The 15,921-nt window shown below is 34.0% G+C and overlaps 1 protein-coding gene across 1 annotated transcript in view; it reads left to right on the top strand.

Annotated features, from left to right (window-relative positions):
- LOC130014019 (cell surface glycoprotein MUC18-like) overlaps window positions 1–14,495 on the top strand; it is a 31,152-nt gene extending 16,657 nt beyond the window's left edge. Inside the window, exons 4-6 of the mRNA XM_056102790.1 lie at window positions 1,407–1,670; window positions 2,059–2,343; window positions 14,368–14,495. Of these exons, the coding sequence (XP_055958765.1) occupies window positions 1,407–1,670; window positions 2,059–2,343; window positions 14,368–14,495 (677 nt within the window). The remainder of the gene's footprint in view (window positions 1–1,406; window positions 1,671–2,058; window positions 2,344–14,367) is intronic.
- Window positions 14,496–15,921: the final 1,426 nt, after the last annotated feature.

Genomic DNA, 15,921 nt, shown 5'->3' with positions numbered 1-15,921 from the left:
CCACATCACACGGTAATGTGCCGCGAAAAGGCCTCATGTACCGCTCTACTGCGCGGTATTAGCTTTCTACCGCATTTTCTCCCCAAAACTATGGAACTAAGGGAAACAACTCTTTGCACGTAAACAATAAAGATCGCAACTTTAGGTTATCAACATCGATTTGAGACATTGTAAGGTGTAATTTAGCAAAGAGATTTGTTCTCAAATTCTTTTTAATCTATTTTAGAGTTAATAAAGCGGATATAATTATTGGCACGTGTTCCAAATACTCTTAAAATGCGTAGCGATAAACTAAACAAATCGCGACCAATTTACGGCAGCAATGGCTGACAATTTCGTTTGCGCGCGTACCTACAGCATCTAAAAAATCCCATACATTGAGGGGATAATCGCCATGGGGATGGGGGCATGATTAAATCGATACCAATATTTTGTCATTAGTCGTTATGCAAAACTATTTTTTTAGGGTTAAAATTCCTAATGTAGAAATACTATAGAATCTAATAAGCACACCAATTATCTTACATGAAACAATATTGTTAAAAACTCTGGAATGGGGAACACGTCACAAGGATATTTTCAAAATCATGCTTAGTTAAAACCAAAGAAAAGTGGTACTTCCAGTACTACTGAACTGGTAATTTTAATTATTTTTTTACGTTACTAATTATTTCTTTCAATTTTGGTTTATATACATAAATACATTTAGATATGGTTACCATTGCTTATATTTTATCTATTACCCATTTAATGCAATTTTTGTATTGTTGGGCCTAAATTAATTACCCTTGGAAGTGCGAATTTACGCGTTTTGGAAATCTATGACCAAATCATGGTTTCTACTGCATTTTTTAGACTACCCTACTGCATTTCAGCTCTGAGGGGTTGACAGGTCTGCTGATGGTCTAGAGAGTTGATTGTGGGCTTGGCTGGTGAATAAATGTCTAAATAATGATTTATATAATATTGAGGTCAAACGAAAGATCTTCATAAGGCAGATTTAGCACTGTGGCCTGGTACTGTGCCGAGAACAGAACACTTATCGCGGCTAAGTGTGAACAGGGCTAAAGTATTCCTTTATATCTGAAATGAACATTGGTTTAATTGCACCTACCACATTTTAAATGTAAATATTAGTTTAGTTGGTAAAAATCCTTGTCTCAGAAATTGTGGGAGCCATAGTGGCTAGCCTGGAGGTTGCGTGTTTGATACCTGCATTGGCTGAGAAAGTTGATCAGGATTTTCCAGCGTGGTTTCTACTTGTCAATGGTGCAGGACGGAGGGCCTAACAAGAACAGTTGTCTAGTCATTTTGAATGGGACGAAAAACCAAGGACCTATGTATACATATATCACCGATTGTCCACTATTTTAAGATTTAATTCAACAAATTTACATTAATTTCAGATCCTCCAACCATCACAAGTCTAACATCTGATGCTACCAACAACATGAAAGATGAAGATTCTACTGTAACCTTCAACTGTTCAGTTGACAGTCTTCCATCTTCAGTAATATCCTGGTCTAGATCACAACAAGGGGGACAACTCTATTCTGGTAGTCAATATACCATATCTAAAGCTAGTTGTCAACATACAGATAACTATACCTGTACAGCTAGTAATAATATTGGTCAACCTGTATCTAAAACTATTCCACTCTTTGTTAAATGTAAGTACAACCCCGGAAATATGAAATATATACAAATCTGACTAAGCAAAAATGTAATTCCTTTCCACAAGCCTTATGGTTACCAATATCTGAATTCCAAATCCAAAGTTTGTTCAAATAAATTGTTGTGCACATGGACACGTATGGCTACTCCTTCTTATTGTTAAAACATGGCCCCTAGAGGAGGTTTACATGGTTAGTATATTCATTGTTTTGTACATTGTTCTTTGATTTGAATTATTGTCAGCTCAGTATGAATAATGATGTAATGATCGCTTGTCTTAATTTTAGGTCCCCCACAAGAAAACCAAGGGGACCCATTAATTACTAATAGAATAAATACAACAATACATCTACAAGTTGATATAATCGTATTTCTATATTCCAGGTTCTCCAAGAGAAAACATAGAAACCAAGAGAAACATCACTAATAGAATAGATGCAACAATAAATCTAGGAGTTGATATAATCGCCTACCCTGAACCAACCTTCACCTGGTACCATACACCTACCAGACAGATAATAATTACAGCTAGAACACAACAACTATCAACTATAAACTATAAATCAACAGTAGAGATTACTCTAAACTCTACTCTATTTGGTGATTATATAGTATCTGTATACAATGATATTGGTGTTCAGAACTTCACTATTACAGTTATTGATGGAGGTAAAGACAATTAAATGTGCACGTATATTGCTGTTACCCCAGTTTGTGGACACTCTACCGGTCACAATTTTTATCGAATTTTGACAAAACTTAAAATGTATGTTTATAACCCAAAGGTTGTGGTTCCTTTCAACGTTGCAATGTATCGGACTGTAACCTTATGGATTATGGCCCTGATTGTACAAAAAATCGCATTTGAGATAACAATTTTTATACACCCACATTTTCATTTGGATGTATATTATCGTCTCCCCTGTCCGTCTGGATTTCTGTCCATCCAGAATATGTTTGTGGACACTCTACACGTCACAATTTCTATCTAATTTTGACAAAACTTGAAATATAGCTTTATATCCCAAAGATTTCGGTTCCTTTTGAAATTAGCATGTATCAGACCGTAACTTCATGGATTATGGCCCCTGATTGTACGAAAGTTTACGTTTTCAGCTTGTGGACCCTCAATATTTTTATCGTTACTACATGTAACTGATAATGATTGAGTTCGAATTTCGGAACGAAACTGCCCGAAAAATAAATATATATGTTTATATCCCAAAGATCTCAGTTCCTTTCGATATTCGCGCATTTCCTGGATTATGGCCCCTAGTTGTACGAAAAATCACAATTTTTTTAGCTTGTTCTCTGCCCATTTCGCAAAATATCTTGCATGGCAACCATTTGTTAATAAATTATTAACTGCCAATTGTGTTTAAATCTATTGATATTCTAAACCACCCGATGGGCTAGAGAGTTGATTATGGCCTTGGCAGGTGAATAAATGTCTAATTAATGATTTATAACATTGAGGTCAAATGAAAGATCTTCATAAGGCAGATTTACCTCTTACATAATGCATCTTTAATAAAAACAAAGGACATGATTTGGTATTGTTGCATGTGTTAATAATTGTAGTGAAAGTATACCAAGTGGACCCTATAAAGGTCACAATTTTTATCTGATTTTAATTAAACTTGAAATGTATGTTTATACCAGTAACCCAAAGATGTAGGTTCCTGTCGATATTTGCGCAGATTGGACCATAACTTCCTGGATTATGGCCCCTAATTGCACGTAAAATCGCATTTTTAGTCCATCAAGATGTCAAAATGTTTATCTGATTTAAAAAATGTTTTTATATAACACCCTTTCACCATAAGGACGGTTGAGTTTGAATGTCGTGAAAATCTGACCAACTGCCCGACCAAATGGCCGCTCCCTGTACCCAATTAGTGTAAAAATATGTAATACCAAGGTTGTGGACTCTCTAGAGGGTGTAGATTTTTGTATCCGATTTTGATGAAACTTGTCCATCGGTTCCTTTCGATATTTGCACATTTAAGATCGAAATTTATGGATAATGACCCCAGATTGTGCGACAATATGTGTTTTTAGCTTGTGGAACATCTAGGGTTTACAATTTTTATCGAAATTTGATGAAACTCAAATCACATTTTTCAACTTGTTCTCTGTCCATCTCTTGCAAAATATCTGTATCTTGCATGGCAACAGCATGTCTAATATATTATAGGTAACTTACTATTAAAACTAGATTATATTAAAGTACTAGATGGAAGTTAGGGCATTTATAGAAACTATAATTCCTCCTAGTTTCAGATTATATTCCATTATATGCCCTTTGGGCATCTCCAATTTATATTGCATATGTCTAAATAAATATGTATACTAACTCAACATTCAAAGTCTAGAAATAGCACAATTACATGTGCAGTACTGTATCAACATCCGCCTGACTATAATTACGAGGTAAGACTCGGCATTAGTTGTCTTTTTGTTTTTTGATCTAGACAATCCTCTGTTCGGGGTGTATATTCTAATAAAAATCATTATATTCCATATATGCCCTTCGGGCATCTCGGATTTATATTGCATATTTCTCATTGTTCTTTCAAACCATGCACAATCGCTCAAACTTTAAATGCTAAAAAATAGCTCACCGAATCGGCGTGTATAAACATGTGACCACGTGACCACGCTCTATATAAACGATCACAACACTTTCAGTATTGTCTTTTTCTCTTTTGATCTAGACCAAGCACATTCGTGTGTTCGTGATAACGCTGTTATCATGTTCTTAAATTTTCTTTCCATTGTGTTCAATGTGTGTTAATCATTTATGTTTTATCATGGACCTGTATTTTTAGGTCCATTTATATTATCTACCTTCGTTTTCATCGACAGGTATGAGGTAGAATCGCTGATTCACCGTATTTTTGTTTGTTTTTAGTCGCGGTCATCACGAAGTGTTGACTTTAAATTTCACTCTTTATATGGAGGAAAGCGATTTTTAGGGATTCTGCGAGGCAGATCTTTTAAATGATCATAATGTAACCGCAAACTTGCTAGATTTAAATGTCGTAATTATTATACAGCTTTTTTAGACAAGAGATTATAATATATTCCACATGAGTGGGACAATCGAGAATAAACCGGATGTTTACAACAGCAGTCCGATGATGGAGGTATACTTCCGATTCCGAACTCGATAATAACATTTTTAACATACCCATAGGTAAAAACGAGCGTAATAACGGAAATTTTCCGCTAAAAGGTCTGTAAAGGCCTTTAAATCTCATAAACGAGAATTGAACGCCAATATTATAGTTGGTTTGTAACTTTATCCAATTCAATTGTGTTGAGTTGACAGAATTTGATTGATATATGATCATGTTCATAATGAAAAAAAAAAAAAATTAATGATGATAATGATGATCGTAATGTTAACATTATATTACCGGTACTGATTATTAACATAATATTAAAAATAATAAAGAGGGTTACCCTTATATTAGTAGTAATTAGTAGATCAAATAAAAAGGTTGTTATTAAGAAGCCTGCAACAAATAATGTCGTTATAATGACGTTACGACAAAATGAGCCGTTACGGCCCCTGGATAGTATAGGCTTGAATCATAGTGAAAGTAATATTAATTTGCATTATTACCGGTACTGATTATTAACATAATATTAACAATAGTAATAAAGAGGGTTACCCTTATACTAGTAGTAATAATAAGTATATAAGTAGATCTAATAAAAAGGTTGTTATTAATAAGCCTGCAACAAATAATGTCGTTACGACAAAATGAGCCGTTACGGCCACTGCTATAGGCTTAAATCATAATGCAAGTAATATTTTCAGGTGGTGGCATTTTAGTAGATAAAAATGAATTTGAGTTTCTTCAAAACCAGGTTTCCTTGATGTCCAATCTTCACTGATTGAAAATATAACAATCCATCTTAAAATCAAAGTCTTGATGGTAATTGATGTTCATCAGTCTGTTAGGTCGGCTAATAGACCTGCATCACATGGTTTTGAAGATGCGGTATCAGTACATCATGAAGATAAAAAGTATACAATAACATTTTAAGTACCGGTAACTAATAATGGATCAGGTTTAGATATCATGGATCCTCAAAGTTTGTATGATGAATTCATGGAGTAAACACAAGAAACTAAGTTTGACATCCCCAAAATCTTTTAGGGTGATGATGTCTTTAATGATTCTGTGATCAACCAAGATACCAATAAAAAGGGTTGAGATAAAGTAATTGACATTCTACTATCCTCTATCAGTTAAATGCAAGAGATTGTTGCCACCTTTGTTGGACCAGGATATTTGTCATGCCCTGCCCCAAGCGGCTCAGGATTGTTATCTTCAGGAGGTTCTAAAACTGTTATGTCTGGGTTTATGCCCTCTGATACCTCTTTTAAATAAAAATATTGACCCTGAGGTAGTCCTCTATTGTAGATTCTATCATAACCTTAGGTAATGCCCATTTAGAGTTGTCTCTGAAGCATAGATTATTTCTTGTGAAATATCGCAGCAAAAGGTAGCACCCAATATATTTAACAACAAGGCCTGTTGTTGACACTTTGTCCGGCTGGATTGTTCCGGCAGGCCCTTCAAGGGCTGTCATCTCCAACTGGAGCAGGGCGAGAGGCAGATTACCTCGCCAAAACTACCACTAGACATTGGAAAGTAATAAATATTTTATGCTGGACAAATTTATATATTACTGGGCCACTATTACCTCAGATCAGTGAATATCGTTAGTGGTTATAAGATTGACTTTAATTCAACTCATTTATTCTGAAGGCTATTCCAAATAGCCTGCCTTTTAATCATAAACAGATGTCTTTAATGGATGAGGTAGTCATTTAAATGATATTTAAGAAAGCCATCAATTCTGTATCATCAGCATACAGTTATATTATTATTATTATTATTAAAAAAAAAAAAAAACTGTTTAAGCAGGAAACACTGGCAATTGCCCTAAGGCTATTAAACGGAACGATTTTTTAACATCCATTGATATTAAAGAGACTTATTTTTCGATTCCTGTTTGTCTTGATCATCGAATATATCTACGTTTCAAATGGCGAGATCATGTTTATGTGTTTACATGTTTACCTTTTGGTCTTTCTTCAGTTACACATACATGTATCTTTACAAAAATTCTCAAACCTTTGTTTGCTTGGCTCAGGAAACAGAACATTATATGTACATACTTTATAGATGATTCTTTATCTGCTATGTACAGGCTTTTTTAATTTTGGCTTCATAATTAATATAGAAAGTATTTTAGGCTTCATAATTAATACAGAAAGTTATCAAGCTTGTTGACATATGAGAGAGTTTCTAAAATAAATAATAGCTGAGGAAATTTTGTTTAGTTCAAATTTATTAATTCATATGAGCCATCATTTATTGGTCAGTGTTCCTTTAGTAGAACTGCTATTATACTTGCATTATATTTATCCATTATTTAGACAAACAGAAAAATATATTTCTGTCACACTGTATCTTCAGCTATGATAATGATATCATTCATATTCAGGCAATGTTTTTGGAAATAGAATGGTGGATATCTAAGGTTTATATATAATGGGTTTTATATTCATCCACCTAGTATACATGTATAAATGGTTCATAACATCAGATGCTTTTCCATATGGATGGGGTGCCCACAGGGTAAATTCCAAAGCAATGGCCGTTGAAATCTTTAAGAGCAAGGAAACTATAAAAATTATTTAGGAGTTTGAGTTATATTCAATGTTCTGTCTGTGGTCATATTTGTTTTTTATACACATTTGTATCCAGGCTGATAATACTTTTGTATTACTTATATAAATAATCAGGGTGGTTATATTGGTAATCTTTTTGAATTGTCTAAAGAAGTTTGGCTGTAGTCTTTGAAAAAAGGAATCTTTTTGTCAGCCAAACATGTTGTTGGTAAATCTAATGTAGTGATGGACATTTTGTCTAGAATATTTTCTAGTTCAACGGAATTAAGCTAAACGAGTATATCTTTACAAAGATTTGTAATCATTTTTCCATACATGATGTTGATCTGTTTGCTTCCAGACTTAATAGACATTTAGAAAAATGTTTCTTGACATCCAGACCTTTTTTTCTAGCATGCAATGCTTTTTTTATATATGTATCAATGGTTCTGGAAAAGGTATTTCAAAACAGTAGATCAAGCAGCCATAATCATTCCAGGCTGGTCAACTCCTGTATGGTATCCAATTTTACTATCAATGCTCACAGCCGACCCAGTTCGGTTACCGGTTCGCAAGAACCTTTTTACGTTTAAGCCACAATGGTGCTTTACATTCTCTTAGAGGGAAAAATCTATATCTAACAGGATGCAGGATACCTGGCAATCCTTCTATAATAGAGGAATATCAAAGAAATCTGCTAATATCATCCTTAATTCTTGGCGGCCATCTACTACGAACAGTATGCATTGGCCTAGCTGGAGAAGATGAAATTTTTGGTGTTGTGGACAACAAATTAATTCATTTCATCCATCTGTAGTTTTATAAATTTCTTAGGAGACATGTCTAACAATTTCCTTATAGGGTAAAAAACATTATTTGATTCTCTGTAACTCCATAAATATCTGTTTACTTGGAATGCTTCAATATTAGTAAATTATTTGGGTACGCTGTATCCATTGCAAAATTTATCTTTGAGAATACTGACATATAAAACCAGTTGGTTTGTTGGCTTTAGCTACAGCTTAGAGATGTCAAATTTTAACAGACTTTTGCCTTAATGCTTTATATGATTCAGGCTCTGTTATAACCTTGAGAGTAAATAAGGTTTCGAAAATTTCTCGACCTTTAACACCGTTATTCAGGGTTAAAATTCCAAGTTTTTAAGATGTCAGGATCTGTCCTTGTTTTACTTCGAGACAGTTTATCCGTACAACAGCAGAATACCGTAAATCCAGTCAAGGATTTGTTTTCCTTTTATACGAAGAAGTCTGTAGCTCCAGGAACTTCTGCTAGGTGTTTAAGAGAAATATTTAAGTTAGCTGGTATTGATACTTCTATTTTTAAAGCCCACTCAATTAGAGGGGCATCAACTTCTTCGACATTTAATGGTGGTTGTTCATATTCAGACATTTTGAAGGCTGCAAACAGGAAATATGGATATATATTTGCCAGGTTTTACCACCAGTATGTGCGAAATTTGTTTATTTTGTATGCTGGCTGCGGAATAAATAATAAATGAACTACTAATTTGTTTTAATTGTTATTTCCTTTGTTGACAACCCTTTAAACTATGCAATATAAATCCGAGATGCCCGAAGGGCATATATGGAATATAATCCCCCTCTCATCCTAGCGCCCGAAGGGCGTAATGGATGAGAAGGATTATATGAATATATAGCCCGAGGGCTCGAGGATTTATCTTCCCTCCCTTGAGCCCTCCCTGTGCTATATTCGTCTGTCAACAAATCTTTAAAAAGACAATACTGAAAGTGTTGTGATAGTTTATATAGAGCGTGGTCACGTGTTTATACACGCCGATTCGGTCATCTAATTTTTAGCCTTTAAAGTTTGATTGATTGTGCATGGTTTGAAAGAACAATGAGAAATATGCAATATAAATCCTCGAGCCCTCGGGCTATATATTCATATAATCCTTCTCATCCATCACGCCCTTTGGGCGCTAGGATGAGAGGGGGATTATGCTTTAACTTCTACCACCGACAAAGGGATAATAGGCCTAAAGCATCTAAGTCCTATACCGGTAGTTTTAGAAATAAAATAGTCTCCATGACTAGTTCAAATGAAAATGAAATGTTCGAGAGATAGATAAGTCAAATCGATTATATATATCTTTTGGTAATCATGTTGTGTCGGGTACTAATCAGCAATCGATTTACAGGCATAGGTAATACTTTTGTAGCCAGTCAGATTTCTTTTTTTTTTAAACAATTGGACTATCTTTACATCCTATAACTGGATTCTAAATGCAGTTAGAGGGTACCGGTCTGAGTTTCTTCGGCCACCCTTTCAAATTCGGTTGCCTAAACCACCTCCATTTAATTCAGAGCAGATGAAGTTCGTTGATTAATTAAATGTTGAGTAAGAGGGCTTTATGTCCAGGTGTTCCTTTTATTTTTCATACCGATCAGTTTATTTCTAATATCTTTTTAGTTCAGAAAAAGACTGACGATTATTGTCCTGCTATAAACCTGAAAAAATTAAACATTTATAAGTTATGAACATTTTACACCGGGAACTGTATGCTTTAAGTATAATACATATCTATCACCAATGGATCTAAAAGATGCTTATTTTTCTATTCCTATTCATCCAGATCATCCTAAATAGTTGCGTTTTATAGGGTAAGACCAGATGTTTGTAATTACATGTCTCCCTTTCAGAGTTTCCTCAGCTCAAAGAGTTTTTGCTATAGTTCTCAAACAAATTTGTGCAAGTCTTTGCAAGCAGGGTATACAATGTTCATATTCCATTTATTCCACTAACACAGCAAAAGAATGTGTATATAACACACAGAAAGCTGTAAAATTTTTCAAGAGCTAGGCTTTTGTATAAATGAACAAAAATCAGGTTTAGAACCTTCTAAAGAATTTGGTATTTTTTAAGGATTTACTTTAATTCTCATTTATTCACTGTATCTCTTATTCAACAAAAGAGAGGTAAAGTCAAAATCCAAGGCCAAAGCTTTATTAACATCGAACAACTCACTAGTATCAGACAAGTAGCATTTATTGGACTGTGTTCCTTTTCTCGAACAGCAATACTGCAAGCACCTTTTCATATTCTTTACCTAGATAAGGAGAAAACCAGAGCTTTAACAATAGCGAAATACCTCGCACCAAGTGACTCACGGTAGCGAATCAACTCGCGGACCCATCATTCTTTGCAACGGCGTTAGCGAACAAAAGTGCCAGATCAATCAACAGATTTCTATTGTGTTTATTTTATAAATTAATGGTGATTGAGTAATAAAAATAAAGCACCCAATGGCAAGGAATGTTATATTCGCCAATTATCGAATAAAAAACATACGTTTCAACAAAGGATCTTCCAGTATTTACGTAATAGTTCAGAGGTGAAAATTCACACCGTGTCAATGACTTTGGCAGTATTCCAATATTTTCACGTTGTCACTTACGGCTAATAATTTTATGATATGAAGAGTGAAATGGAATCAGATTTTTTATGATTTACTGCCAGGCATATCGTAGAATATGATAATGTCGAAGAAATCAACTATTTGTTATTTTTGTTGACGTTATGATGCGAAGAATACAGATACTCGAGCCGAGATCAAGCGTGTCGCCGCCATCTTGGATACGGTACGTTTTCAAATAGACGATTACACAAAACTTACGGCTAATAATTCTAGACGTTGGAAAACTAAATTGAATCAAAACTTTTGGGATTTAATACAAGCTACATAGAGGAATATTACATTGTCGAAAATTTCAACTATATATTTTTATTTTCGACGCAATAAAGCAAAGAAGACGACCATATATCCAAAGAAAGGCAGAAATGTTAAAGGGCTAATCCCGGTATTTTTTGGGAGAATAAAACTGCCTAATTTTTTGGTTAAAATCCCTTTAATTCCTCTATCTAAGGGACGAGCAACTAACTCAATATTTTTGATAAGTTTTCAAACAACTTAAACCCGTCAGTCTTCATCTAGAAATGGAGACCGGTGTCCCAAGCTGTATTATGCGGTGTCTGGATAAAACTCAACTTTTATTTTATAAAAATAATGTGTAGGTGAAATTTGCCTTTCGTTATCAAGTAGAGCACATGGGCCATTCACTATATAGACCACTCAAGGAACGGGAATCGATTATCAGGTCACCCAACGAAAAAACCTGACACAAATTCTTAAAAGGGTTACGTGTCCAGATAAGCAGTTTTGACGTTCATGTCCAAACGACTCAATATTTTGAGCTAGAATTTTGAGAGAAGGTAAATACACCATTCCTCTATATTTTGGCGCTTAAATTTCATACGTACACCGACTTTTATTTTTGAGACTCTCTTGAAATCGGGATAGTCCCTTTAAAATGCCGATAGCGATGAAGTGACCGTTACTTGGGGTGATATTTCTTTTTAAAAGTTATATTTACATTTATTTTGATCATGCTGCCAACGTGAGGGACTATATTTGTGTTCTATTTTTAAAAAAAAATAATTTGGGGATACTTGTTCACGTTATTTTACCATTATGACAGAGAAAACTCATAATTTTAGTGGAACTGACTTTTCAATGTTATTTATAGTAATATAATTTCTACTTTGTAAAATTGAATTTTATATCATTGGAAAGAACACGACAATCTGTACATTTTTGTAACAGGGTATTTCTATGTATAGAAAATATTTTTTTAGTTATTTGCAATTTTGTAGAGGGTATTAGGATTAACAATAATCCACTAATTGGCTTAGGAAATGGGCCCTGCTGATTTAATTAGCTTAGGAGTAGGGTAGCTAATCTTTTAATTGGCTCAGGGTTAAATGGGTTAACAGAATGTAATTATTCATATGGGTATTTCCCTCAATGACGTTTGAGTAAACTGGTGGTTACATATAACATTAGTATTTATAATAGTAACCATATAAGGCCACCCCTCACTCTTATGTCTTTACTTTGGATGGTTCTCTATATGGATGGGGTGCTCACTCCAATGATATTCACGCCTATGGGCTTTGGAATAGTTCAGAATCTCAATAAATTATCTTGAACTGCTGACAGTTTTCTATGGATTTAGATCATTGTGTAGCAATTTATTTTTTTGAAATAAGCAAACAAATTTGGTACTGGTGTGCTTCTAGAAATATTTATTTACCGGTATCTGCTAAATATATAAGTATACCTTATAGCAAAGCCGATGCATTATCTTCAGATGTTAGGAAGTCTTCTCAACTTCTTGTATCTCATCTTACACTCATTCAATTCGTTCAATTTCCACATCTGCATCTTTTAATTCTGGTTGCTCTAATACAATCTTAAAACAGCATCATGGAACAACTATAAGTTTTTTACAAGTTCTACAATAGATCTACAGAAAATAATGCAATTTTTTTAATTATAGGGATAAATCTTAACAGCTTATTTGTTTTCTCTCAACCATGGCGCGATGGATGAGAAGGATTATATGAATATATATGGCTCGAGGATTTACATACCCTCCCTTTAAGCGCCCCCCCCCCTTCCCCAGCGCTATATATGGTTGCTAACAAAACTTTAAAAAGGCAACTAGTGCCGAATCTTACCTCTTATTTATAGTCAGGCGGATGTTGATACACTACTGCACATGTAATTGTGTTATTTTTAGACATTAAATGTTGAGTTAGTATACATATTTATTTAGGTCACTGAGAAATATGCAATATAAATCCTCGAGCCCTCGGGCTATATATATTCATATAATCCTTCTCATCCATCGAGCTCATGGGCGCTCGGATCAGAGGGAAATTTTTAGATGAACATATACTGGGTTCAATTGGCTCAAAAATACAAGTATTCATATGTTTCTTACGTAGTACTACCGACAATCTCGGGATAGGCCAAAATTTGGGTCTATATATATTACTTTGTACGTCCTGGAACACTACAAAATCCAGAAAATATACAGTTGCACCAAATTTATTTTGGTTTATGGCCAAGTAGTGTGCAAACCCCGCCACTCACCTGCAATCTGATTGCAGATTCGTAATATACACTAAAGGTTCTATAAGACTGAAAAATTTGAGCCCTACACCTTCTCTAGAAAGGTCAAAACAAGATTCTGAAAATCGGGAAAATTATTGATATATATTTTGTTTCGAAAACTTATTTGTAATTCATAAAACTCAAATGCCCGTATCTCAGTCAATTTTCAAGCTACAGCCCACAAATTTTGCACAGTTTCTACTCTTACAAAAACATATATTGTTTTCCATATTTTTCCAATAGGATCGACTTCCCATCCCTGGTCCACTTGGCATGGAATGACCCATGAATTCAAAACTGTGCTGTCTGAATTGTAATTAAAACAGATTTGTGCTGACCAATTACATCTGTGTTGAAATCACTGCACTGGCTTGGTGTCTCGGGCAAGAACCAAATTCAGACTTCTTTCTGTAACTTATTGAAAAATGGAACTGCAATCCATTCCAACTCTGAGCCAATTCAAATCCCATCTGTTCAGACTCTATGATGAGATATCAACATGTACTGTGCTATACAAACCACTCTATGGATCAATTGAAAATAGAGTAAACAATAAAGTGGGGAACCCCTTGGGACTACATCTTATCGTTAATGCCATCAGGTGCGAATGTTCTTAAAGTGTGAATCCATTTGAATTCATTGGCTTCCTTACGGCATCGTTTTTGCCGTTATCTGGGTCAGTCTTAAAAAGCTCTATAATTTTAATCATAACATTTCTACTTGTATGTTTATCTAAGTTGAAGTGTAGTGCGACCGGCTTTGGCCTGTTGTGTCTAATAGCTGCATAGTGTTCCTTTATTCGTTTTGAAAAGACACGTTTGCTTTCTCCTAACGTACGTATTGTTTTTTGGAGGAGCATGTTAATAGGTAGACTATATTTCTACTTATTGAAAATAGTCCTTTCTGATTCTGATTAAAATAGTAACTGTATTGAATTTACAGATATCTTTTGTATTAAATTATTATTCCACCTTATCTATGTAGAGTTTTTTTTATGTAGAACCACCAAAGCCACCGGGCAAGATGGAAAGTAATAACATACCTATTATAGTTGGAAGTGTTGTTGTTGTATTGCTGGTAATTGGTATTATTGTTGTGGTGATATACTGTAGAAAGGGTAAGTTATAGAAGTGTTATTGGTGTGATGATATACCGTAGAAAGGGTAAGTTATAGTAGTATTATTGGTATATTGATGGTATTATAACTGTTATTGTTGTGGTTATATACCGTAGAAAGGGTAAGTTATAGAAGTGTTATTGATATATTGATGGTATTATAACTGTTATTGTTGTGGTGATATAATGTAGAAAGGGTACGTTATAGTAGTATTATTGGTATATTGATGGTATTATAACTGTTATTGTTGTGGTGATATAATGTAGAAAGGGTAAGTTATAGTAGTATTATTGATATATTGATGGTATTATAACTGTTATTGTTGTGGTGATATACTGTAGAAAGGGTAAGTTATAGAAGTATTATTGGTATATTGATGGTATTATAACTGTTATTGTTGTGGTGATATACTGTAGAAAGGGTAAGTTATTGAAGTATTATTGATATATTGATGGTATTATAACTGTTATTGTTGTGGTGATATAATGTAGAAAGGGTACGTTATAGTAGTATTATTGGTATATTGATGGTATTATAACTGTTATTGTTGTGGTGATATAATGTAGAAAGGGTAAGTTATAGAAGTATTATTGGTATATTGATGGTATTATAACTGTTATTGTTGTGGTGATATACTGTAGAAAGGGTAAGTTATAGAAGTGTTATTGGTGATTATTGTAATTATAACTGTTATTAGTGTGGTATACCGTAGAAAGGGTACGTTATAGAAGTATTATTGGTATATTGATGGTATTATAACTGTTATTGTTGTGGTGATATACTGTAGAAAGGGTAAGTTATAGAAGTGTTATTGGTGATTATTGTAATTATAACTGTTATTAGTGTGGTATACTGTAGAAAGGGTACGTTATAGTAGTATTGTTGATATATTGCTGGTATTATAACTGTTATTGTTGTGGTGATATACTGTAGAAAGGGTAAGTTATAGTAGTATTATTGGTATATTGATGGTATTATAACTGTTATTGTTGTGGTGATATAATGTAGAAAGGGTAAGTTATAGTAGTATTATTGATATATTGATGGTATTATAACTGTTATTGTTGTGGTGATATACTGTAGAAAGGGTACGTTATAGTAGTATTATTGATATATTGATGGTATTATAACTGTTATTGTTGTGGTGATATACTGTAGAAAGGGTACGTTATAGTAGTATTATTGATATATTGCTGGCTACTAGTGAGAGCCAGAACAAAATTTAAAATTCTCGTCAACACCTACAAATCAGTAATAACCAAAACAGCTCCTAATTATATGGTGGAAATGTTTAATGTTTACACCACTGGCCGAACTAATCTTCGTTCAGGACGTGACAAAACCCTACTTGCTGTTCCACGCTTTCAGGGCCAGGTGGGTGAGTTTTCATTTTCCGTTAGGGGTGCCAAACTTTGGAATGAACTACCCAGAAACATC

Source organism: Patella vulgata, chromosome 8 (genome assembly GCF_932274485.2).
Source record: "Patella vulgata chromosome 8, xgPatVulg1.2, whole genome shotgun sequence".
NCBI classification, from domain to species: Eukaryota; Metazoa; Mollusca; class Gastropoda; family Patellidae; genus Patella; species Patella vulgata.
Note: the sequence above shows the minus strand (reverse complement) of the source record. Positions and strands in the feature narration are given on the sequence as shown.